This window comes from Nomascus leucogenys, chromosome 5 (genome assembly GCF_006542625.1).
Source record: "Nomascus leucogenys isolate Asia chromosome 5, Asia_NLE_v1, whole genome shotgun sequence".
In the NCBI taxonomy this organism is placed as follows: domain Eukaryota; kingdom Metazoa; phylum Chordata; class Mammalia; order Primates; family Hylobatidae; genus Nomascus; species Nomascus leucogenys.
Window position 1 is genome coordinate 120,583,087 of NC_044385.1, and position 27,668 is coordinate 120,610,754.

Consider the following 27,668-nt stretch of genomic DNA (forward strand, 5'->3'; position numbering starts at 1 on the left):
ACGTTTTAGCAACTATTCAACTACATTTAAACATGTTTACAGGGAATGCCGGATGCTTCACTTGCCTCACAGCAAATGGATTCCTAAAGCATTCTGCAAAGTGAACATTCATTTATTTTTCCACACACATATAAATTGGAATAAAAGATTGTATGCCCCCCCCATATTCAGATTTTCTCTGGTAGGAGAAAAATATCAGTGAAGTTTCTTGTAGAAAATGAATCAACATGCATAGTGATTTTCTTCCCAGCATCCCTTCCATTTTCAAAGACAGAGATGTAATCAGATCCTAAATGTGTTGTTAACAAGACATACTTACTGAGAAACTTGGTGTCAGACTTACCTATTGGATTTCTATCAAAGAATAACACCGGAGCTTTCAGAATTGATTCAAACATTTTGTTGTGCAAAGTTTGTGAAGAATTAACAAGGACGTAGAATACCAATAGAGATCTTGCTATGCCAAAAAGAACAGTAGCTATAGTTAAACCTGAAATAAAGAAATATCACTTAGAGAACACAGCATATCTCTGCATTTTCTTCAATAGTTGCTAAAGCAAGCCAGATAGTTTATAAAGATGTTACTTAATTTATTCCATAAAGCATCTAGATTCTACATAAGTATAATGTATTTACAAAATACATTGACAAAGAAGGATTAAAATAGTTTATTTTTCTCTCACTGAATGGAAACTGCACAGAAATGAAAAATCAGGTGTATAATACAATTTCATTCTAGGCTCTCCTAATTCAGTTGCAAGTTCTATTAAAAACTCAGAAGTAAGACAGATAATCATGAAATGTAGTTGATCTTCTCCATATTCCAAATCTTATTATTTACATTATGTCCCATAATCTAAAAAAGGTGGTATGTTTTGATACCAACATGTGATATTAACAAGGAATAGGAGAAATGATTTACCTTTTCCTTGTAGAAAATGCCCAAGTAGCTTTAAAGAATTTAAAAATACCATATTAAGTTGCATGTGGAAAACCTCTTGAATAATTGAATTGCAAGAAAACACAAATTATATTTTAACATAAGATAATTAATCTAAATAAGCAACTAATCCCCCCACTGTTTTACACAGACACAAGACATTTTTAAATGAATAAAATAAATCATACATTTTATTAAGACATGAATGAGGATCCATTATTCACACAGAAATTAAAAGAGCTTTCCTAACGTCTCTTAATTCACAATGCTAAATACAGTGGGGGTAACTTCTATAACAAATTTTCCCTTTCAGATGACATGTCACTGTTATTTAACCTCTGAAAGCAGCTCAAATTCCTAACTCCATCAACAGGCATTATCCTTAGCCTGCCATCCTACACGAACATAATAGAACTGATTTCCTTCTTCCTTTAGTTTTCACATAGTCCATCAATTTGGAAGGTAAACACCTAATGGATTTAGATTTCTTAGCAAACGATCAAGGAAATAAACACCAAATTTCACTGAGTAGGTTCTTACAAAGATAACTCACTCTATCTCTGAGGAAAGCTTGTAGGAGCATTTCCTGTGGAAATATTTAAAATTTTAGATGGGGATTTCCTTTAAACAGTATGTAATGCTACATACATTCTAAGCACTCTTGTGAAAACAGAGTGCGGCATTAATATTAGTCTGGCAAGCGAAATGTTAAATTAATCACACAGTTGGGGATGCGATAACATTGTGATCTCAAGGTAAGAAATAGAAGGCATCCTAATTCCCAGACACTGGATTTTTCCCTGCTCAGCTTCCCTCTTAAGTAATTAGTGAAGCCCAGGAGATGAGCAGTGCTGAAGGGAGCTTTGCATACCTGGGAGGGAATAATGCTTTTATTCTGGGGGCCTTGCTGCCAGAGGATTTCATCCAAGTTCAATAAAAGCCAGGGTTTATTTAGACAGAATTGGAACAATCCGAACCACAGGGTGGGGATCCGTTTCTAATCCCCCTGCCCATCCGTATAATGATATAAGATTTAGCTAAAGCAACCTATTAGAATAAACAATAGCCACATATTTCCAGTGGCTGATTTTCTGAATGCTCAATCCTGGTTTAACTTTCAAAATCCAGTACAGAGCAAATTAAGAGTCTTCATTCAACCTCTCTTCTAGTAGATTTTTAAAATAATTATTCTAATTAATTCACAGAGTAAATTCGACTGAGACTCCTAATCTGTTAAGACATTACTGAATTACTCCTGGAAGCCCTAGTTACTCACACAGGCTCATTGTAAGCACCTCAGCCTCTCATATAATACACCAAATGATTAAACTTTACCTGAATAAATTCCTAAGTACCAGTTAAGATCTAGCTTCTCGGTTACATTTCCTCCTCCATTTACAGTGACATTTAGCATACTTTGTTTGTTTGCCCTATGGAACATGGGGAGAAAAAAATATTAAGCTATATATGGAATTTAGATAAATACATTTTTTAAAAAATGAACCACAATTTGGGAGAAATGCTTCATGCTGGAAAATGATTCTCAGCTCACAGTCTTGTGTGTATCTACCTTATAAAAATTCAATTTAAATCACAACTTTCAGTTCCTGAAACTGTCTGTGAACATGATGCCGCGGATCAGACATGGGTGGAGACCACCGCAGGTTACACTCCACCAGCAAGCACTCTAATTTTCCTTCGGGTAAACTAAGTGAGGATTAGAAGAGAAGGATCAACAAACACCTCCCCCTAACTCTATGGAAAAGCGAGTCTTCTTATTGATTTTGGAGTATTTCATACTTCCTTTGGAGTATGAAATACTTACCAGTATGAAAGCCACCAATCTTGAAGAACATAGGCAACCTAGAAGGGGAGAAACAACAAAGACAAAAATCAAACTTGGGCATGACTTACCAACTCAAAACTCTCAATCGCTAACATGGACAACCGAAAGAAAGCCCTCGAAGCTGGGCGTGGTGGCTCATGCTTGTAACCCCAGCACTTTGAGAGGCTGAGGCAGGCGGATCAACTTAAGGCCAGGAGTTTGAGACCAGCCTGGCCAACATAATGAAACCCTATCTCTACTAAAAATACAAAAATTAGCCTAGCTGGGCGTGGTGGCACATGTGCCTGTAGTCCCAGCTACTCCGGAGGCTGAGACAGGAGAATTGCTTAAACCCCAGAGGCAGAGGTTGAAGTGAGCCAAGATTGCACACCACCGCACTCTAACCTGGGTGACAGAGCAAAATTCCGTCTTCAAAAAAAAAAAAAAAAAAAAAAAAAGAAAGAATAAAAAGCTCAGAGAACTCGCATAGTTCTTCCAGCTCAGGTCTTTGCCGAGCCCAAACTCCCAAATATCAAGAGTTCAAGAAAATGCATATTCCATTTTAAAATAATTGAAAGATACCCTTTTCTCACAGAAGGTCTTTGTAATGGACACGGAACACCAGTAGGCAGCCCTCACTTTGTTCCCCAAAGACAGCACATTTCAATTCAGACCCCAAGTGAACTGCAAGATGCAGTCATAATAGCATAAACATAGGTACTATAAATATCATTTTGAGGGCACAAAACAAATGTCATTATTTACCTGAGCTGCAGTGTTTAGGAGAATAAGGAAAATGATGACAATCCAGTGAGCACCAGCTCTGAAGTAATTCTTATAGGCCTGAAAATCAACTTTTCCTTCAGAACGGTTCTCCTCTGATAGTGTAACTGGGACATTCTCTGTCTGCAAAGGAAAAAAGATGGTAAGAGAAAAAACAGTATACAAAACTGTTCCCAAAGATGACAATGCACTCTGTTGACAAAGCTGTGGGAAAACAGGCAGAAGTCCAAAATGATCCATCTCCTGTGGAGAAGGGTGTGGAAATATCTAGCCAAACTATACATCCACTGATTTTTTATTTATTTAATTTTTTTTTGACTCAGAATTTTGCTCATGTTGCCCAGGCTGGAGTGTAGTGGCACGATCTTGGCTCGCTGCAACCTCTGCCTCCTAGGTTCAAGCAATTCTCCTGCCTCAGCCTCCTGAGTAGCAGGGATTACAGATGCCTGCTACCACGCCTGGCTAATTTTTGTATTTTTTAGTGAAGACAGGTTTTCACCATGTTGGCCAGACTGGTCTGGAACTCCTGACCTCAGGTGATCCTCTCGCCTCGGACTTCCAAAGTGCTGGGATTACAGGCATGAGCCACCACACCCAGCTATATGCACTAATCCTTGGACCCAGCCATCCCACTTTCAAGGTTCTACTAGAGATAAGGAAATATCATTTGTACATTGTGGCGTGGCTTGCTGGAAGGATGACATCAGGATGTCCAGCACTTACCCAGCACACCCAAATTCAAGTGTCAATACAGAAATTTGTTCCAAAATCATATACAGAAAGATATGGAACTCTCAACTGCATCACTCAAGATGGAAACATAAAAGAGCAGAGGGTCAAAACATGAGCTCAATACAGTAACTGGGGTCAAGCAGTGAGTCTGAGTAACCAGAGTTTGGAAAGCAAGGGATAGCATATGATCCTAACCTATTTGGCTCCTGAGTTTCAGAAACTGATTCCTGATAATTCGGCATGTGAGGGTCTAATCTGAATATCTGCAAGAATCCTTCAGGCTCCTGGATTTGGATAGTCAGGGCTTGTGTGGCAAGGAATATCTATGCTTTTAAGTGAGCTCTGGTACATTTCTGCCTGGAGGACTTAGAAGGCACGAGATTCACATACTCTGAGGATGTACTGAACAGCTCTATGTTGGCCACTGGGAACACCAAAGTGAGTAAGATGCAGCTTCTATCCTTGAAAGGTAAAGAAGGAAGATGGGCTGCTGTGTGTCAGGAACTGTTGGGTCTTTGCACATGCTACTTCTGGCCTAACATAAACCATCTGACAACAGGGCAAAATACCTCCATCAGCCACCTGCAGCATCACAGCATCAGAACATTCCAACATATAGGAAAAGTGGCTAATTTCATGTGGCCCACAGCAGGACCTTCTCTAAGGGGGTCTTCAAATTATGCCTCCGGATGCAAAGAGAAGTTGGGGGCCACCAGACTAAGTAGGATCTCACTACAGTAAATTCAAGAATTGTAGTATTAGTGTGAGTCACACACGGCTTAGGACTTGCACCAGCATACACACCCGCTACTCATCTCCTTGACATTCCCCAGCCTACACACAAAGGATAACTCCAACCAGGGTTGTTTGCCTTGGTTCTGTTTTAATCTGCCAATATCATGGAATAGAGCCTTGAAACCACAGAATCTACTTTGGGACAAAAGATGATGCTTTGAACAGAGTAGACCAAAGATCCATAAGGCCATTAACAGTCAACAAAACCAGGCCATGTTGTAACAGGAGGTGAACTCACATCTTGGCTCTCCAGAGCACCATCTTTCAAGGAGGGTCTAGAAGATTGTTGAGACCAAACCGAGGACTCCGAGAAGGTACGATTCCTCAGTGTGGGAGTTCCTGGAACTGGAGGTTGTTCACTTTCCTCGTTGTCCTTCTTTAAAAGGGAGCCAAAATCTATACCAGATTTTAGGAACTCAGTGTAAGTCCCCTTCTGCACCATTTTACCCTAAAATAAAAATAAAGAATTTCAGAGAGAGACATGTGCAGGTGATAATGTTAACCTAATCCAATTCTAATCCAGAAAAAGTAACTGATCTTAAGTTATGATTATACTTAGGTCCGGAATCCTAGTTGACAAATCTAATACAATTCAACTTGATACACAACTGAGTGCTCTGTTCTCAGCCAGACCCTGTGTTAGGTCCTGAAGAGTACTTTTAAAATGGTAATAGTGTGTTGCAAATGGCGATCATTATCACATAGATGTTGGTGACCGTATTGGTAGTCTTATTACAGAACATGAAAACTGTGATAAACCTTATGCGATAAGAATTGAAGGAATGAGTAAATTGAGGAGGATATTCCAGGAAAGAAACCTAACACTGATAGGGAGGTAGCAACAGGCATATCTGCACAGGTAGGAAGCACGCCACAAGCCTCCACTGGCCATGGGCCCTGCTGGAAAAAGGCGTGTGGGAACCAGACTTGCACATAGACCCCATGAACTGCACTTTCATGGTCTTTACTCTAAAACTGCCCCACAGGCCAGGTGCAGTGGCTCACACCTGAAATCCCAGCACTTTGGAAGGCCAAGGCGGGTGGATCACCTGAGGTCAGGAGTTGGAGACCAGCCTGGCCAACATGATGAAACCCCACCTCTACTAAAAATACAAAAAAATTAGCCAGGCACCTATAATCCTAGCTACTCGGGAGGCTGAGGCAGGAGAATCACTTGAACCCAGGAGGCGGAGGTTGCAGTGAGCAGAGATCAAGCCACTGCACTCCAGCCTGGATGACAAGAGTGAAACTCCATCTCATAAATAAATAAATAAATAAATAAATAAATAAATAATTGCCCCAAAGACTCACGGAATTCCTAACTGAAAATTCGACATTCCAGGGGACACCGCCTTGCACAGTTTTCTCTCCTTACAAAGTCATAGAAAATAATGTACAAATATCTTCACTGTTTGTGTACCCCATGAAATGAGATCCAACTGATTTCCTCAAACAGTAGCAAACAAAATATTAGGCAAACTCCCAGAATACAAAACAAATCAAAGGAGAGCAGCTCCTGGCTGAGGCAAGTCAGGTGGGGGAAGGTGGCCAGGACCCTCCCTGCTACCCCAATCCTCCCCACCCCCAAAAGGTGGGTCCACTGAGGAAAATCCAGTGACACCTTGGGCCCTTTGGACCAGTTTGATAACTGGAGAATTCAAAAATGCTTCATGATACATTGTGTCTTCTTCCGCATGGGAGGTAAAAGTGACACACCTAGTTTGATGAAATGACCACTTTTCACATCGTATCTGTAAGACGCACAAGGAAACTCCTACTGGTACTGAGATGGCAATTTTCCTCAGAAGCCGAGTACTGAGGAGCAATGCAGAGTGGGTTCCGAGGGGCAACCGTGCTCTGTCTGCTGTTAGGGAAGGGGCTGGGCTGACAGCAAGAAGCAAGAACGGACACACATTCATCCTGGGTGTCCACCAGTGGAAAAACGGTTTGTGTGTGTGTGTGGTAGGGTCTCACTCTGTTGCCCAGGGTGGAGTGCAATGGCGCGATCTCGGCTCACTGCAACCTTCGCCTCCCAGGTTCAAGTGATTCTCCTGCCTCAGGCTCCTGAGTAATTGGGATCACAGGCAAGCGCCACCAGGCCCAGCTAATTTTTTTGTATTTTTGGTAGAGATGGGTTTTCATCATGTTGGCCAGGTTGGTCTCGAACTCCTCACCTCAAGTGACTCCCCCCCACACCTTGACCTCCCAAATTGCTGGGATTACAGGCAAGAGCCACCGCGCCTGGCCAAATGGTTGTTTTGGAGAAAGGTTATTCTACCACCCACAGATTTTATTCTAATGTACCAGCATTCAGGTTTTGCCATACCAGTCTCAGCCCTCTGCCTAAGAAATTAATTGTTTTCAAGTTTAAGGAACCCAGACTCCCTATTCCTGGGGGAGTGGGGAAGAGCCGGCACACGGAACTGCTTCTGAAGAGGCAGCAGTTCTGCCTTCGATAATCCTCTTAAGGGTGAGAATTCACTTGCTGGGACTTCAGTGGACAGATTCCTCACTGTTCTTTAGGCAGCAAGGAGGGGCTTACACACAAAGACTTGCAAGAGCTTTGCTATCATTATATACTCTGGTTGTTGCAATAATGTGAAATTTATCTCCCTTGGAGAATGGTGCACACAGATCTTATAAAATATAATTAACACTCATTTTTGTTATTTCCATAATTTTATTAAGAAATTGCGGGAGGAGAAACATTAAAACATTTGAAGACACTAAGGGGGTTTCAGACCTACAATCAGGAATTGGACCAGGGCCTGGACCAGAGAAGGGTTAAGGACCAGGGTACTCAGGCAAGAGGCAACAAGCCAGGGAGTGATGCGTGAAACCACCGCTGGGCTGAGAAGTTCTCACTAACCTCCATGTCCCCGGCCACGCTAGCTCTTGTAGGTTGAATGGTGACCACGACCCCCTAAAAAGATATGTTCAAGTCCTAAACCCTGTTACCTGTGAATGTGGCCTTTTTTTTTTGAAACAGGATTTTTGCAGATACAATCAAGAAAAGATGAGGTCATACTGGAGTAGGGTGGGCCCTAGGTCCAATGACTGATGTCCTTATAGGAAGAAACCCAGAGAGACACAGCGACAATGCCATGTGACAACAGAGGCAGAGACTGAAGGGCTGCACTGCCAGCCAAGGATCAACAGTGAGTGCCAGCAAAACCCCAGAAAGTGGGAGAGGCGAGGAAGGATTCTCCCCTGAAGCCTTCAGAGAGACCACGGCCCTGCGGACACCTTGATTTTGGACTTGCAGCCTCAGAACAGTGAGACAATACATTTCTGTTGTTTTAAGCTGCCAAATGTGTGGCACTTTGTTCTGGCAGCCCTAGGAAACTAATACACTAGACCGAGCCCTTATTTCTGTCTTGTGAACGACTAAGACTTCAAATTGTTCTGCTGTAGTTCCTCCAGCAAACAACAAAGAGGATCTCTTAAAATCACAGATCAAACCATGTCACTCCACTGCTCTGGACTGTCCAGTAGCTTCTGTCCTAATTCCAGGGCCTCTGACCACTGCTCTGAGCCCACCTTTCTCCAGGCTTTCCCTGGCTTGCTCTGCTCCTCCCTGATGTTCCTGTAAACACACCAGGTAACTTCCAGCTTTAGGACCCCACTGCCAGTCCCCTGCCTCAGATGCCCTCCCCAGGTGACTGCATGGTCAGCACCTTCACGTCATTGTACCTCAAGTCCCAGCGAGGCAACCCCACCCCGCTATTTCCTTCCTTGCATCTATCTCCAGGAAGAATGTCAGCCCGACGCTAGCAAGGACTTTGTCTTACTTATAACTATACCAGCTCTCACACATATCAGGCACTCAAAAATTCCTGTGCAGTGACACTAACTGCTGGCTATTCCAAGAAAGTGGGTGCTGTGACTAGGGGTTGCTCAGTTATCCAACTGTGTTGCTGCTATTATTATTTTTTTTTAATTTTTATTTTTTTGAGACAGAGTCTAACTCTGTCGCCCAGGCTGGAGTGCAATGGCATGATCTCGGCTAACTACAACCTCCGCCTCCCGGGTTCAAGCAATTCTCCTGCCTCAGCCTCCCGAGTAGCTGGGACTACAAGTGTGCACCATCATGCTGGGCTAATTTTTTTGTATTTTTAGTAGAGATGGGGTTTCACCATGTTAGACAGGCTGATCTTGAACTCCTGACCTCAGGTGATCTGCCTGCCTCGGCCTCCCAAAGTGCTGGGATTACAGGCCTGAGTCACTGTGCCCAGCCATTTCTGCTATTAATAGGAGAGGATCTTTAGCCAAACTATGCATGACAATTAAATGGATACAAACAGGTCTTAGAATCTGTAATTTCCAAATAATATAATTTGAATTAAATCATGGAAGAGGTAAACAAAAAGTTCTAAATTAAAACAGCATCATTTTCTTTAACAATGTAGTAACCTTGAGGTAGCAATTTTACATACTTTACGGTAATACGGTTTAGCATGTAATAATGACATTTCTGCAAGTCTTTTAAGTTAATACTTCAAAACATGAATCCCAGCTCTGAGAAGAAAGGAACATGAAATGGAGGAAGAAGAAGGGGATTCAACACACCTGAGTACTTGCAAGTTCGGGAGACCTCTAGAAACTACTTACATCTTTCAATATCAGAATCTGACTTGCAGCTTTGAGGTACTGCAACTGATGAGTCACTAAAATTGTGATCTTCTCATGCAAAGTTTGACAAATACACCTATAAATGTAAAAGGCACAGGGTGAAAAAACACATGAATGGGGTGCTCCACAATGAAAAACAGACATTTTGAAACCATGGTCAAAGACAACACAGTAGTCAAAGATCTAGAGGTTAAATACAAACTAAATACAAATATAAGCCAATAACGCTGGCGAGGTCCTCAAAACCACGAGCAGCAAATACGAGCCTTGCTGTGATGAAATCCTCAAAAGTTTTCTGGGAAGGAGACAATAAGTGTAATTTTTTTTTCTAAAACTTAGTTTAACAATATATTCCATGATGAAAAATGACTGAACAATATAGACATTCAAAAACTTGACTTAACTAAAACACTGATTATTTTACTGCTATGTAGGATTGCAGGGGAGAAAGAAAGATCGAGGTCATGTAACGACGTGATATTTTTCTTGGACGGTTTCTTAGATGATAATTTATAATGCACATATTAACGCCCCCCCCACTCCCCGCAAAAAGGCTTAGATTCTTGGTAACCTTTGCCAGAGTGCATTTTCCAGACTCTTCTTCCCAAATAATACTAGATAGGAAAACAAATGCTAGTGACATGTGACTCTCCACAGTATTCTTGGTCTCATCCAGGAAGCAAAATGTCTCTCATTAGTCCTAAACAGTCTGAATAAGAAAATGGAAGAAGAGAATGCAAACAGCCCAAACCATATGGCTCCAAGATAAGACCCACCTCAGTATTCAACCCTCAAGTTTTCTGGCGTTTGTTTGTTTTCTACAGTACCCACTCAAAGTTCTCCTACATTGTAAATGTAGACTCCTGGGAGCTACAAAAAAAAAAAAAATTAGCCAGGTGTGGTGGCGCACACCTGTAGTCCCAGCTAGAAGGGAGGCTAAGGTGGGAGAATCACTTGAGCCCAGGAGGTTGAGGCCACAGTGAGCCATAATCACACCACTGCACTCCAGCCTGGTTGACAGAGTAAGACCCTGTCTCAAAAAGAAAAAAAGGAGAAAAAAAAAAGAAAAAGAAAAGAAAAGCATTAATCTGTAACAATGGCCAAGAATATAACTCATAACTCATGCTCGATAAGTGTTAGCCCTGTCCTCCAGTCTTCCTCATATGCAGCCACTGCTTTTAGAAATTCAGGACTGAGAAGTCATAACGAGTATTTTAGAGACAGCGCCTGTGATCAGAATCACAACTCCAGACTGCAGATATGTAAACTATCACTTCATCCTTTACATCCAAAAGGATTCATTTTTCCCCTTTCACATATCTTAGTTTGGCTTATTTCAAAACTAAGTTCCTCAATCTAGTATACCCCTCTTCAGGTTTAGTACTTATACCCCTCTTCAGGTTTAGTACTTATACCCCTCTTCAGTTTTAGTACTAAAGCTTTTAATGAAACTGTTTCCCTTTATTTCAAAATTGGCTGCCATTAATCCTTTTATATACATATCTAAAGGGAGATGTTAATGATCAAATCTGATGGGTGCTATGTCCAGTATCAGCCACCTCAAAGGTTTCAAAATGTTTTCTTCCTAACATCTTCCACTGTAGATGAGATAACAGAAATAATTACACTAACATTGTAAGTGATGGTTTGAAATTTTTTCTAAATTACGCTTCTTAGGCAAATCTCAAAAAATACTTTCCAAATTTTTAAGAGTAAAAATCTTCCAGTCATGCCATAAAACAAACAAATAATAAGTGATTGATTTAGCAATGAGCTATTTAACTCTAATCCTACATAAAGACTACGTTAAGAGGCCAGCCACGGGGGCTCACGCCTATAATTCCAGCTCTTTGGGACACTGAGGCAGACAGATCACTTGAGGTCAGGAGTTCAAGTAACATGGGGAAATCCCATCTCTACTAAAAATACAAAAATTAGCTGGATGTGGTCACGCATGTCTGTAATCCCAGCTATTTGGGTAGCTGAGGCACAAGAATCGCTGGAACCCAGGAGGCCTGCAGTGATCCGAGATCATGCCACTGCACTCCAGCCTGGGCAACAGAGCGAAACTCTGTCTCAAAAAGGAAAAAAAAAAAAAGACAACATTAAGAGCTGACACATACAATGTTGGAGGTGACACAAGTGAGAAAGATATAGTCAGTTGGTGCAGTGGCTCACACCTATAATCCCAGCACTTTGGGAGGCCAAGGCAGGAGGATCTTTTCAGTCCAGGGGTTCAAGGCCAGTCTGGGCAACATGGAGAGGTCCCATCTCTACAAAAAACATGAAACTTAGCCGGGTGTGGTGGTATGCACTTGTAGTCCCAGCTACTCAGGAGGATCACTTGAGCCCAGGAGGTAGAAGTTGCAGTGGGCCGTGATCATGCCATTGCACTTCAGCCTGGGTGACAGGGCAAAACTCTGTCAAAAAAGGAAGGAAGGGAGGGAGGGAGGGAGGGAGGGACAGATACAGTCACTACCTTCATTCATTAAGATACATTTGCTGAGCACTGATGAAGTACCAGGGACTACTCTAAGTGATGAGGATACATCCACTGGTCAAGCAAACAGACAACACCCTGAGTCGTGTAGGGACACTCACTACACAAACACAGAAAATACACTATCGGACAGTAAAGTAAACCATGAAGAAACAGCCAGGCAAAGGTTGTACATTAGAGGGAGTGGCCAGGAAAGGCCTCTCTGCAAGGAGGTGATGTACGAGCCGTGAGACTATCTGGGGGAAGCATTCCTGGCAGAAACAGCAGGTGCAATGGTCCCGGGGCACAAACGCGCTGTGCAAAGGCACCTTCATACATTCACAGTCTAGTGCGGGGGCTGGAAGGAAGAACACATAGGTGGATCAAGAGCAGCTCACTGAGGGCTGTGGGCAGACAGAGAAAGCACCATGCCCTCCAAGGAGCAGAAGAGAAAGGCAGGAGGTAGGATCTGCGTCTTTCATTTTTCTCTTTTGCCCAGGCATACTATCCCTGGTTCTCCAACGGCAGGAACAATACCCTTACAGACCAGCAGATGTGAGGAAGTCACACCTCCTTCCAGGCACCCCACAGAAGTGTGCATGGCTGGAGGACTGGTCTTGCGTGGGCAAGGGTTGGAAAGGTGAATGGGGCGGACTGCAAAGGGCAATTTGCCATTTGAGGACTTAGAACTGTAGCTTAATAGTAGGGGAGTCCTAGAGGAACTGAAAGAGGGAAGGTGAACTAGTGCTGTGCCTGAATGTTTGTGGCCCTCCCCAAATTCCTACTGAACCCTAATCACCAATGTAATGGTATTAGGAGGTGAGGCCTATTTCATGAGAATTTGCCAACATGAATAGTATTAGTAAAAGGGGCCAGCCCAGGGAAGTTGCCGTACCCCTTCCACAGTGAGAAGACAGCTGTCTGTGAACGAGAGCATGAGCCCTCTCCACGTACCAAAACTGCTGGCACCTTGATCTTGGATCTTGGCCTCCAGAACCGTAGAAACAATTTTCTATTGTTTATGTGGAGTACCTAGTTTATGCTATTTTGAATCAGCAGCCTGAATAGACTAAGACAAATAGGCAACAGTGTGGGAGATCTGATTAGGAGACTCAAAAAGGCAGGGGTCTGAGAATTTGAGGCTTTCTAGAATACAACCACATCTATAGCAGGCAACAAATCGGATTAGCATCCTTTAATCTAAGTGCCCCTCACTTTTTGTATGTGATAAAATCCACTTAGCGTTTGCAACATATAGTTGTAAAACACAACTCTTAACAACTCTCGATATATATTCATGATTGAAGTAAAACTGTTAATGGCAAATAGAAGTGTAATTCATTCACTTTTAACACAAAACACTTCACATTTCTAAGCTTCAACACAACCGCCATCTTTCATAGCATATTGTTCAATCCAATTTTCTAACTCGTTGAGAACATTCTCCAGTTGCTGCTGAGTGATTTCCTAAATTGCATTCGTGCTCCCTGACCTAAGTTTCCCCAAAGAATGTGATTCTGATTAGCAAACAACAATTTTAACAAGCTTGCTTCTAACAAGCGTATATCCAAAGTCATTAATCCTTAAAGGTGCAAGAGGACTTTATAAATACCTCCTGTGTTCAAATGAAAATTTGGGGGAGCTTGTGCGATATGCACACTGATACTCAGCGATGAAAATACCTTCCTCCTTCCCCGCGGCGACTCTAAAACAGTGTCCCACCGGGAATTGTTGTTTGAGTGATAAAGAACTGGTGGGGCCTCGCACAAGACTCGAGCAAGCCACAGAGGCCCTTCTCAGCGAAACGGAAAATTCATCAAGGCACAATGAGGAGGGAGCAGGAAACGAGGCTCCGATCGGAGTGCTGGGGCAACGCCGAGTGCCAGCTTATTCCGCACTCTGCATTCAGAAAGATTCAATGCTGCCATCCACGGTTTTTTTGGTTGTGGAAAAATAGACATGACATAAGTTACCATTTATACCATTTTTAAGTGTATAGCTTGGTAGCGCTAAGTATATACACACCATTGTGCAACCATCACCATCATACACATCCACTTCATCATCCCATACCAGGCACATTTTGCATACGCACTCTGGTGGGTAAACATTCAGGAACCCACGTAGAGCCCCATGCTCAGTGGATGACTTCACGTCCAAACCCCTGTGATCCAGAGCCCAGAGATGAGTTACTCTCACACAGCCGACTCGCTCTCCACTTTGCTATCCAGGACCTGTTATGGACTGAACCATGCTCCCCTCAAAGTTCCTATGTTCCAGCCCTCACCCCAGAACCTTAGAATTTGAACAGAGAACTTTTTTTAAATTTTTTTTTATTATTATTATTTTTGAGACAGAATCTCACTCTTGTCGCCCAGGCTGGAGTGCAATGGCGCTATCTCGGCTCACTGCAACCTCCACCTCCTAGATTCAAGCAATTCTCCTGCCTCAGCCTCCAGAGTAACTGGGATTACAGGCACCCGCCACCATCCACCACTGATTTTTGTATTTTTAGTAGAGATGGGGTTTCACCACATTGGCCAGGCTGGTCTCGAACTCCTCAGGTGATCTGCCTGCCTCGGCTTCCCAAAGTGCTGGGATTACAGGCGTGAGCCACAGTGCCCGGCCAACACAAAACCTTTAGAGAAGTAATTATGCTAAAATGAGGCCATGAGGGTGGGCCCTACTCTAATCTGACTGGTGTCTTTTCAGGAAGAGGAGGTTTGGATACAGAGACACAAGGCGGAACGGGTGAGAAGGCGGCCATCAGCAGGCCAAGAAAGCCCTTGGGAGGAGCTGCACCTGCAGATGCATTGATCTCGCACATGCAGTCTCCAGAACTCTGCAGAAGCAACCTGCCGCTGTGTAAGCCCCCCAGCCTGTGGCATTTTGTGAGGGCAGCCCTGGCTGGCCAACACAGGACTTCCAGAGCTTTCTCTCACGGTACCTTCTCTATCTCCCACCACAGGAACAGGTGCCTGCCTGCTGTCCTTCCCACAGGCCTCACTCCTTCCTGTCTGCACACCTCTGCTTCTACTATTTCTTTCAAAGGAATTGAATCCTACTCTCAGCCACTACAAACCCTTACCAGCCTGTAGGACCACACGCTACTTCCAGCCAAGCCTGGCCCTCAGTGATCTTTCCAATCTCTGCTGCCCACTTCTTCCATTTAAAAAAAATGATTGTCGTATGCCAGGCGCAGGGGCTCACACTTGTAATCTCGGCACTCCAGAAAGCCGAGGAGGGAGGATCCCTTGAGCCCAGGAGTTCGAGATCAGCCTGGGCAACATAGGGAGACCAGCCTGGACAACATGGCAAAGCCCCCTCTCTTCAAAAAAAAACACAGCATGAGATGGGCATGGTGGTGCTAGGCTGTAGTCACAGCTATCCGGGAGGCTGAGGCAGGAGAATCTCTTGAATCCAGGAGGTCGAGGCTGCAGTGAGCCAAGAATGCACCACTGCACTCCAGCCTGGGCAACAGAGTAAGATCCTACCTAAAAAAATAATAATAAAATAGATTGTCCTATATTGAAATCCCCTAAGCCTTGGGGTCTGTTGAACTTTTCCCATGCACTTAGTCTTGAATCCATGCAGAGACAAATTCCTTATGGGCAAGAATGAAATCTGAACTTGTCTCTCTCTCACTCAGCCCAGCATGGGTGCTTATCTTCTCTGTGGCTGCTGCCCTCCTCTTCAAGTGAAGACGTTTCATGCAGTAGCATATGCAGGAGCATCTACCTCAGTGTGCGCAGAAGGGCTACAATGACTGGGAAAGGCTCACTGACTTTAACAAGGCGAAAAACAGGAAACTGACTGTGGGGCAGATGTGGGTGCCGTTTTAGCAAAACCAGTTCACGATGCTTTCAAAAAGGCCAGTCTAGACTATATAGGAAGTGTCAGTCGGCACACCTGAGGTTACAGAATATACAGAAAAGATTCCAGAGTAATTCTACCTCCATGGCTCAGTGTCTAAGCAAGAGCCAAAGAAAGCAAATCCCAGAACATAAGAGTCGGGAGGGAAGCCAGATTCTAGACAACTAGTTTCAAAGGCAAGCCAGGCCTACATGTCTGTGGGTCTTAAGCGTTCACTCTGGTAAGAATCCATGAAGCAACATTAGATTCTTGAAACCACAGTCTACTATGGAGCAAATCATTCTTAAATTCTAGAGTTTACTAGTAGGTTATCTTTAAACTGAAAGATTAATATGTAAAGAGCAACAAAGCCTTCCCAAGAAAGCCTTATGTTGGTCCCAAGGACCTCACTTCTAACCTGTCATAGAGAAATGATGGAAGAAAAGAGCTGAAAGACAAGGCCCAGGTTGCCAAGTGCCACCCTTCCATTGAAAAATGGCACACCATCTTTCCTATCTCCGGGGCCTGGTCCATCAGCAGCTTCTTGGTTATCAACTGTAATTACTAGTGGGGGAAAACTTGCAAAATTTGCCATCTGTTTCTCAACTCCCTAAAACATGATACACTTCACTCACTGCAACACACTGAAATCACTTTGTATATTTTCCTACCTTGACCTTGTATTTATGTAAAATTTCTCTAAAATGGATCTTCGGGGAAGCAGGGGACAGTGCGGGGGGGTGGGGGGGGAGAGGGCGGGGCGGGGGGGAGCGGACACCAGAGCAGGACAAGCTGAAAGCCATAAAGGCTTCCCTGAGCCAACTCGAAATGGCTCTGGAAAAGCAGAAATGACTTAAGACACAAACAGACTCACAGTTCGAACAAGTGCCTGCTAACTTCCGCATCTACTGCACTGAGAGGATCGTCCAAGAGATAGATGTCAGCATCTTGATACACTGCTCTAGAAAATATAAAGAGATATCAGACTCTCACCCAGGAACATGACAACTTTCAACAACTGGGATGTTCATTCAAATGCCAACAGAATAATCCAAGAAGGTGCTTCACACAGGACGCGATACACAGTAAGCGGGTCCTACGTGCTCACCACCACTGGAAGCAGCACAAAAGACACTGGCATAGTGGCTGCTGAAATGCAACTTACCTTGCAAGGTTTACCCGTGCTTTCTGCCCTCCACTCAGCGTGGTTCCCCGATCTCCTATCACAGTCAGATCACCATCCTCCAACAGCTGTAAATCCTGTATGGACAAAGGAAAGAAGAGGGAAAAAAAAAAAGACTTAAAACATGTTCTCCCTCTGTTATCCTAAACTTTGCACATTAGTTCTTCAGAAATATACATGTATTTGATCAACAGCAATGGATATATTTCATAATAACTAAATTGTAACTTTGAACCTATCAAACACACAGTCAGGGCACGTTATCTATTTTAATGCTGTAGCTTTACATAGCATTTATGCACTGAGCCATTTTAACAGAAATTTTTTGAGCAGCAACTCCTTGTGAATTCAGCAGTGAAAGAGTTTCCACAGTGAGTGACCTGACAATAAAAGACTGACACAAATGCAAGAAGTGATTAAGTGCTAAGGAAAAGGAAGCTGGCTTAGGGAGACAGAGGGAAAGTCCACTTTACATAGGGAGGTCAGCAAGGGCTCTCTGATCGAGGGGGTCTGAGCAGAGACCTGTCAGGGGATGGACTGGCTGGCACAGAGTGCAGGAAGAGTGCTCCACACAGAGGAATGAGCGAGCGCAAAAGCCATGGGGTGATACGTGCCCAAGGTGTTCACAGAAGAGCAACACGGATGCCCCCAGAACTGTGAGCACAGGATGATGGCAGGGGAGGGCAGAGACAGAGGCAAGAGAAGCCAAGGGCTCACACCCAGGGAAACAGGAGGAAGGACATGATCTGATCAAGGCAATAATTGAGACAAGAAACAACAGTAGCTGGGACCAGAGTGGGGAACAGGGAAGTGAACAACAGGGAAGTAAACAAATTTTAAAGGTAGCACCTATAGGATCTGCTGATGAGATGGGTGTGTGTTGTGACAGAAAAACAGGAGGACTGCATTGGTTTTGATATAAGACAAGGGAAGAACAGGGTTACCATGTACTGAGCTGGGGGAAGAGAGGGATGCAGATGTAAGAGAGAAAATCAAAAGGCTGATCATGGCCAAACTGAAATGCTGACCGGCAATCCTGACTTGCTGCTGGATAAGTGAGTCTGGAGGTCTGTGCTGGAGACCCAACTGTGAGAGCTATCAGCGTAAAGCCATGGGACTTACTAAGGAACAACTGTGTCTTCACAAGCCATTTTGCTGACTTTTGCCTCAGCTTTCCATTCTCAGAGAACGGATAACTCCCGCCCCATCTTCACAGTGATGCTTAAGGCATCACAATAGACTGACAGAAAAAACTCTGCAAAAAAATAAGAGGAGGAAGGGCAGCCCAGCCAGGAAAAGCCAAAGGGAAAGGAGCAGAGTGCTCATGAGACACTGCACAGACTGGCTGCACTAAGTAGGCTCTGGTTCCATGCAAGACCCCAGAAAACAAAAGCTAGGAAGGATAACAAGTTTTTATTTGAGGATCTAACCAAAGTTATATTTAAAAATTATTTAAGAAATACGTTGACAAAGCACAATACTTTTCTAAAACAACATGACAAGAACATCCCTGAAAACAACAGGATAATGATCAGGTTTAAGTTACATTACATTATATTAGAAGTCTTTACTTGGATGGCCTATAATTATCACTAGACAGATCCTGGCATAGACAAAAGGTGTGGAGAAGATCGCTGGGTACTGACTGAGCTTCATAAGCATCAACCTAGGACACTACAGGGATAGCCCTCTTACAGATCAAGGTGTCATTTCTTTTTTTTTTTTTTCTTTGAGACGGAGTCTCGCTCTGTCGCCCAGGCTGGAGTGCAGTGGCGCAATCTCGGCTCACTGCAAGCTCCGCCTCCCGAGTTCACGCCATTCTCCTGCCTCAGCCTCTCCGAGTAGCTGGGACTACAGGCGCCCGCCACCACGCCCGGCTAATTTTTTGTATTTTTAGTAGAGACAGGGTTTCACCGTGGTCTCGATCTCCTGACCTAGTGATCCGCCCACCTCGGCCTCCCAAAGTGCTGGGATTACAAGCGTGAGCCACCGCGCCCGGCCATTTCTTTGTCTCTACTCTGACAAAGCCGGGGAGACAAAGCAAATGGCACATTGAGATCTCCATGACAAGCAAGTCCTCTGACCTCCCTAAGTTCTCCTTTTATCTCTTTTACAAAATATCCTGGAGAAACAAGAATTAATAAACTCACAGAATGCCGGAATAATCTAAAGTAAGTGTATGAACTCTCTAAGTGGAAAAAGGATCTGAGTTCATTATCATTTGCTACTGATGACTACGACATATTTTCTGATCAAACCAACAGCAGGACCCCATTCATAGCATGAATCCCACTAAAAAAAGTACATCACCAAATGGAAAAAAGACAGTATCTCCATTGGAACCCACTCCCTGGCAGCCCACAAAGACACACAGGAGTCCCCTAATACTCCAATCTGAACCAGATGGCGTCAAATGAAAGGTAGCAAGTGACCCATTATGAAAATTCATTATTTCAAGTTATCTCTTTGTTGAGCTCAGAAGTTACACTATCTCTTCCTTTCAGTTTTCATAAAAAGGCAACGTGGCCAGGCACAGTGGCTCACACCTGTAATCCCAGCACTTTGGGAGGCCGATGCGGGTGGATCACCTGAGGTCAGGAGTTCAAGACCAGCCTGGTCAACATGGTGAAACTCTGTCCCTGCTAAACATACAAAATTAGCCAGGCATGGCAGTGCAGGCCTGTAATCCCAGCTACTTGAGAGGCTAAGGCAGGAGAATCGCTTGAACCTGGGAGGCAAAGGTTGCAGTGAGAGAGATCGTGCCATTGCACTCCAGCCTGGGCAACAAGAGTGAAACTCCACCTCAAAAAAAAAAAAAAAAAAAAATGGACCAGTTAACACTATCTCTTCCTTTCAGTTTTCATAAAAAGACAATGCACCATTTTAAGACAGGGTCCCAGCCTTCCACACAAACACAAACACATTGTTTACTTGGCCTCATTCCATTGCTGATGGTCTTTATATGTTAAGTTTCTGTGCCTTGATTTTACATTGTTTTGTTTTCATTCTCAAAATAGCATCAAGTTGTAGCACAGCAATCTTAGCCATTTTCTAGAAAAGACACTAAAAATACCTGTCTCATTTCACGCAGATAGGGAATAGGGAAGGAGCTCTCTCCCCGTGCCTGGTAGTAGCACTTTGAGTACTGCAACGACCTTGAGTGTTGTTGACTTAACAAACTATTTATGGACAAGCCTCAGATAGGGAAAATATTTCAAAGGATCTGAAGTACAACCTGAGTCAGGCTAATTTCCTAGCCATGATTTTCTAGTTTGGTTAAAGGGAAACAGTTGGGCAGAAAGCAGAAGTGCTCCCAATGGGAGGAAGGTATCTTATGCACGTTAGGTACCACTCAGTAAAATTAACCAATTATTTAATCTACCACCACCTTTACTGAAATGCAGACACAGAAACTAGAGAAAAACCATGACGTGGCTGTGTGGGTTTGACGCCATCTAACCAGAATCCTACCATGTGCACATCAACCATGGTGACACTGAAGGCAGAAAGACCACTGAGGACACTGTGGGGACGGTCACAGGGGCCAGGTTTGAGGCCCCAGCACAAAAAGCAGGTTCCAGAGTCAGAGAGCAGGGCTCTCCAGCTTTGGGCCACACCTTGCTTCTATTTGGAATGGCCCTTCCTTTCATAGCTTATCAACATCCTATTCTTCTTTCAGGGCCCAGCTCAAACTCTTCTATGAAACTAACCTGTAGTCCCCCAATCAGAAAACATCACTCTCTCTTCTAGGTTCCTAAGGCTTTGTTTATATTTCTTAGGAAGGACCTGCCATATTCTGCCTCTTAATGTTTATGTGTGTACTCAGCATCTTGCTCCACGAGTCAGCTCCTGGATGTAAGAGCTATGCACCAACCACTGTTCCTGATGCCTGGTGTTATCTCTAACCTTCATGACAACCTGCCAAGTAAGTAGTGACCACACTTCACAGATGAGGAGACTGAGATGAAGTGAGAGCACGTAACTGGTCTGAGGACTGTCAGTTAATAAAGGAAGGCTGGAGTCTGAACCAAGCTCATCTCAGTTCACAGCCTGTTGCCCTTTCATATCATGCTTCCCCAAGTGCTTGCTAGAAGATACTTAAAGGCAATACTGAAACAACTCAGAACTTGAAGTCTCTCTATCCATATGCAGCACTATCAGTCCATTTAGTCACCCTAGTTAGATTAACCTCATCGTATCCCTTTTGTACTCAGCTGTAAAAAAGAAGACAGGGTCTTTCTATGTTGCCTAGGCTGGTCTCATACTCCTGACCTCAAGTAATCCTCCCACCTCAGCTACCCAAAGTACTGGGATTACAGCTTTGAGCCACCACGCCGGGCCCTCACCATGTTTCCTATTATGTCACTAAGGAGTGATATGGTTCTCCCAACTGAGAGATTAACAACAACAACAAAAAGGCATAACAACAGTTATTTTATGATTGTCAAGGCAATCTAAAAAGAAAATGTCCAAGTTGGCAGGAATGTGGCAAATATGAGAAGAAATTATAAAATAGTAGGTACCCCAAAGGGGTTTGTATATTCAAGAGAGCTATATAGAAAAACATTAAACTCAAATTTATCAATTCCATGCCTTTGGATACGCATTGCTTAAAAGTGCTCAAGGATTAAAAGAAACTATGCGAAGGGTGACATAATATTAATACATTGCATCTATTAGGGTAACAATATTTTTATTATTGACTTATTTACTGTACTATGTACAGAACCCCTATACTCAGATACATTCTTTCAAGTATATCACATTTCATGTGATTTTACCCAAAATTGGTGGCTCTTATAATTAAGAAGGCCTGTTATGTGCCTAGTAATCAGGTGCTTTAAGTTCATGATCAAATCTTATCCTCACAATAGCCTATGAGGTGAATAGTTTATTATCTCTATTTTATAGATGACAAAACTGAGGCTTTCTAAGGTTCAGACGATTAGCTAAAATCACACACCTACTAAAAAGGAACTGAGACTCAATCCCACAGCTGTCTGACCCCAAGGCCTCGGATTTTAACCACTACCCACTAACGTATCTAACATTAGTATGTTGTTTCCTGAGGTATGTCCTGTCATTTGCTACGATATCACTTTGAATAAGTAATTAGCCTAAAGCAATACTGCTAAATGTGAATTATTACTTCCTATTATTTTATCTCAAATATATTTTTAGCTCAATGAACTTATAAATTTACTTCAACTGTATCTAGTACAATATATCTAGTTGTTATCCATATATCTGAGAAATTTTGTTAGTTCCTATTTTTTCCTCTAGGACTCTTTTTTTTGCAGGGGAGGGTGGCCAGGAGGGGAATGAGGAACTATATAAGGCAAAATCTTTTATATATCTTATTAACTGATTTAGAGAAAAGGGCAATAGCTACTACTTACCAAAAACTTGGCATGTTTGCATTTTACAGACATTGCCTGCAGTCTTTATAATCCTGCTGTATCTCCCCCATTTAATGAGAAATGAAACAGAGGCCAAACACCCAGAGACACTCAGACCGTTTCTGTCCAGCAGGTTTTGATTACACACACAATCTCTGTACCTACAAGCCAAAATAATTCCAGGATTGCTATTCTCTATGGCCATCTTACACCCACCATTGACACGTGGATTTGAAAAGGAGTCAGCAAATGATCTCATAACTCATTAAGAGGATCCCTGGTTTCTTGCCAGTCCCCTGCTAAACAGTCATAAATGGCATTTGAGAATGGTAGCAAAACTTCTTGGAAACCATCTCATCCCATGTCCTTATTTCTCAGCAGAGACATCAAGAGCCCAAGACAGGTAACGTGACACGTCCAAAGTGGACACTGAGCTGGTCGTGCGCAGTGGCTCATGCATATAATCCCAGCACTTTGGGAAGCCAAAGCAGGTGGATCACTTGAGGTCAGGAGTTCATGACCAGCTGGTCAACATAGCAAAACCCCATGTCTACTAAAAGTACAAAAACATTAGCCAGGCATGGTGGCGTGCACCCGTGATCCCAGTTACTCAGGAAGCTGAGGCAGGAGAATCACTGGAGCCTGGGAGGTGGAGGTTGCAATGAGCCGAGATTATACCATTAGACTCCAGCCTGGATGACAGAGCAAGACTCCATCTCAAAAAAAACCCAAAGTGACAGCGAGCAAATGACAAAGCTGGGCCAGCCTCCTGCTCTGTTTGACTTTTCCACCGGAGGCCCACCGTCCTACCGAGGATGGAAGCATGCACAGGGGGCTAGCAGTCCGTGCTTACAGACATCCAGGAAGGAACCAAGAAGTCGCCATGCAGCCCAGCCCTGAGGGGACCCCATTGCCACTGGAGTCTTCCTGCCACGCAGAAGCCCGCAGGTGCCTGGGACACTGTCCGACTTACTGGGCCAGTCCTCAAAGATGGCTACGGAAGAGGCTGAATGGCAGCCACTGTCCTAACCCCCACTTTCCCCCAGAGACTTTCTGACGTGGGAAAGAGCAAGGCAGAGCTGGGTGACCTGGGACCTGAAGTCTCATGTGGGTATCAGAAGCTGAACAGGTAAAAAGGGAAGGCTTGAAAAACATTTTGTCCCACATTCTACCTTTGTATCAATCACCTAATTGTTAAAATAGTTTTACCTTATAAACACCTCCAACTGAGAGGTGGCCTGGCAGAGGGGAAAATGGAATCTGGAGCTAGGCGGGTATGGCTTTGAACTTGAACTGCAAATGTTCAGGTGAGTCATTTCATCTCTCCAACCCTCCACTTTACCAGCCATAAGCAACATTCAACTCTTGAAACCACAGTCTTGAACAAATCATTCTTAAATTCTAGAGTTTACTAGTAGGTTATCTTTAAACTGAAAGATTAATATGTAAAGAGCAACAAAGCCTTCCCAAGAAAGCCTTATGTTGGTCCCAAGGACCTCACTTCTAACCTGTCATAGAGAAATGATGGAAGAAAAGAGCTGAAAGACAAGGCCCAGGTTGCCAAGTGCCACCCTTCCATTGAAAAATGGCACACCATCTTTCCTATCTCCGGGGCCTGGTCCATCAGCAGCTTCTTGGTTATCAACTGTAACTACCAGTGGGGGAAAACTTGCAAAATTTGCCATCTGTTTCTCAACTCCCTAAAACATGATACACTCCACTCACTGCAACACACTGAAATCACCTCGTATATTCTACTTTGACCTTATATTTCTGCAAAATTTCTCTAAAATGGATCTTCAGGGAAGCAGGGAACAGTGGGGGAACACCAAAGCAGGACAAGCTGAAGTATAGTAATTATTTTAGGGAAATGTCAGCAATTCTGTACCAACTTTGAATAAAATGAAAATTTTACTTTAAAAAAGTGAGGCTAGCAATATCAGAAAAATAAAATGAGGATAGCAATAGCAAAGGCAACTGGGAAATCATGGCAAAAGATTAAAACTTTATATACCTTTGTATGTGCATATGTGTGAGTGTGTGTGAGACACAGAAAAAAAATTAACACCTGGTGGAATCTGAATAACTAGGAGCTTGCCTTAGTGCATCTTTTCCTATATAGTGTATACTATTCAATAAAAATCTAGCTCATTACTGTTAACTTAATGTCATTTCTGAAAATGCATCATCTCTCATTAACAATAGCCCGGGATGAAGAAACAGCCCATTAAACAAGCAATGATTTCTCTGTCCAAATCGCCAGCAAATACTACACACCTGATTGATAGAATCTATGATATTCCAGCCATTGTTCGAGCAAAATTCCTCATTCCTCACAAACCTGGCTGGAAGCCTTCTGCATCACACCTGTGACAGTCTGTGGCGGCCTTTTCCAGACAGTATAAAAGAACAGTAGGATGTCCAGGCCACACTGCACAGAGCCCGGGGAGAGCCCTTTAATGTCATTATTCACTGATTTTTATGGCCCAAAGAAGGTAACATAGTATTTATCAGTATTTACCATTTTTTCTATTTTCTAGAACTTAGAGCCCTCTATTAAGTATGCTCAGTTTTCATCAACTATCCACCAATTTTATGAAAACCTCAGTGTACAATCAAACACTTCATGTTTTCTGAAAACAATCACTCTCTTGGTGAAATGATATGCAATGAAAAATAAATTTTAAAACAGTTTGTTTCCTTTAAATAATAAATTGCACTGTAAATTTATCCATGTAACCAAAAACCACCCATACCCCAAAATCTACTGAAACAAATTTGCTTTTTTAAAGGGAGTGGAGAAGGAAACCTCTGGTCTGAGAGGGACCCAAGCAGGAAACACCAGCCAAGTGCACAGTGCAGACATCTTCCGGAGTCTGACGCAAACCAATGGGTAACGAGATACTAAAGCGCTGTGATCTCTGCCTAGCCAGTTGATGACAGCAAGACATTTTGGTGATTTTTTTTCTTGAGTGAGATGTAATTTTTTTTCAAAAGTGTTCTTATCTTCTAGAGATAAGTAATAAGGTATCACAGATAAAATACAATTACAGATAAAATACAATTGAGGCCGAGGGTGAGCATCAGAAGAAATCTGGGGTGGGGGTGGAGCTAGCAGAGGGCCGGGGTAGAGATGGAGTAGAATTGGCTACAAGTTGATCACACTTGAACTTGAGCAATGGGTACATGCAGGTTCAAGACACCCTTCTCTCCACTTTTGCAAATTTTTATAATTGTCCATTTTGAAAAAAAGAAAAGTTAAAAGTAAATAAAACTTCACGAAACCAACCAAACCCCCGAAATTCACCCTGTAAATATCATTTTCACATCAGACTTAAAAGGACAGAGTGTGTGTGTGTTCATTTACTGGGAGGACCGCCTTAAAGTATTAAATAACATTCAAAGGTCTTTAAAAATTAAAAAAAAAGTTAATAAACCTTGTTGTTCAAGTGAACACTAGTATTACTGGACATTCGAGTACATGAAATCCAAAAGTCATCACTCACCTTTTTCAGCGCACAAGCCTTTATGACTTTTTCATATCGTTCCTTTTCGTATTTCTTACCAAATAAAATATTACTCCTCAGAGTTCCCGAGAACACCCAGGGCTGCTGAGACACATAGGCAATTCTTCCATGCACGCTGACCAGCCCGTGACTTGGGGCCAATTCCCCGAGCACAGCACTTAACAGTGATGACTGAAACAGATTGTAAAAAAACGTATGTTCAGTCAACACTCAAGACAAGAATAAGCCACTGCAATGCAGCCTTGCCCAGCCCTGGGAGCTTGAAAAACACCACTCATTCATTTAAAAGAGCACAGGAAGTTGTGATTAAAAATTGGAAATAACATATTGGTCCATATAAACTAGTGGTTTATAAGGAATATTAACAAAATAGAGTGTAACAATCTACTCTGCCCTAATGAGTTTCCCTAAATGAGTTTCAAGCCCCTAAATGAAATGGTACATGGAACAAAATCAACTAAGGATATTTACAGCAACACAGCAGCCAAGCATGACATATAGTTCATATATCCAATATTGAATGCATTGTTCTTGCATGCAGGTATTGTTTCTGACAAAGAACTAGTTCTAGAAAAGCTGTATGTAAATAACATATCCTGGCCAGGCGCAGTGGCTCACACCTATAATCCCAGCACTTTGGGAGGCCAAGGCGGGTGGATCACTTGAGGCCAGGAGTTTGAGACCAGCCTGGCCAACATGGTGAAACCCCATCTCTACTAAAACTACAAACATTAGCCGGGCATGGTGGCACACCTGTAATCTCAGCTACTTGGGAGGCTGAGGCATGAGAATCACTTGAACCCGGGGAAGGTGGAGGTTGCAGTGAGTCTAGATCGCACCACTGCACTCCAGCCTGGGCAAAAGAGTGAGACTCTGTCTCAAAAACTAAATACACATACATACATGAATAAATCAGTGACAAATAAAAATAAATAATATATCCTGTGCACTAGGAAGGACTTTTATTTTTAAATACCCAAGAATCGTGTCTGTGGAGAGCAAACTTCAATTGTGAAACCACCCTATTTGTTATATACCTACATCTAGATTTATTGTGTTGCTTTAGAATGCATGAGACTAAGTCTGTATGCACGTTTCCTTTGCATCTTCTACAACGCACAGACGTGACGTGTCTGTGCCCCCCACTATCAGAGCACTTACGACACTGAACTGAAATCACCTGTTTGTATATCTGTCTCACCCCAGATACCAGAAACTTCTGGAGGGCAGTGGCGTCTGGGTCTTGATAACAGGTGTATCTTTTACTCCTAACACAGGACTATACACCTGGCTACAGGTTTATTAAATGTGTGTTCATGTGACTTGGAGAAGTCATATCAAAACACGTTTAAAGCTTTTCAGACAAGCCTTCACAACCTCCAGATGTTTGTAGCATCTAGGGTCCACTCTGACAAAAAGAAGTTCCCACTTTCTTAGTCAATCCATCCTGCATAGTGGTCACATAAATAATTTCCTTCATGGAGATGTCCAACTTCTAGGAGTTCCCAATTGCTCAACTTG

The 27,668-nt window shown here is 43.0% G+C and overlaps 1 protein-coding gene across 3 annotated transcripts in view; it reads right to left on the minus strand.

The window, feature by feature from the left end:
* Window positions 1–27,668, minus strand: part of ABCC4 (ATP binding cassette subfamily C member 4) — a 319,962-nt gene that overhangs the window by 176,182 nt on the left and 116,112 nt on the right. For all 3 annotated transcript variants that reach the window (XM_030813558.1, XM_030813557.1, XM_030813556.1), the window contains 9 exons: window positions 26,127–26,318; window positions 17,204–17,298; window positions 16,913–16,999; window positions 9,687–9,783; window positions 5,314–5,523; window positions 3,531–3,671; window positions 2,766–2,803; window positions 2,276–2,370; window positions 344–490 (listed from right to left, as the gene is read on the minus strand). In XM_030813558.1, coding sequence (XP_030669418.1) covers window positions 344–490; window positions 2,276–2,370; window positions 2,766–2,803; window positions 3,531–3,671; window positions 5,314–5,523; window positions 9,687–9,783; window positions 16,913–16,999; window positions 17,204–17,298; window positions 26,127–26,318 — 1,102 coding nt within the window. The remainder of the gene's footprint in view (window positions 1–343; window positions 491–2,275; window positions 2,371–2,765; window positions 2,804–3,530; window positions 3,672–5,313; window positions 5,524–9,686; window positions 9,784–16,912; window positions 17,000–17,203; window positions 17,299–26,126; window positions 26,319–27,668) is intronic.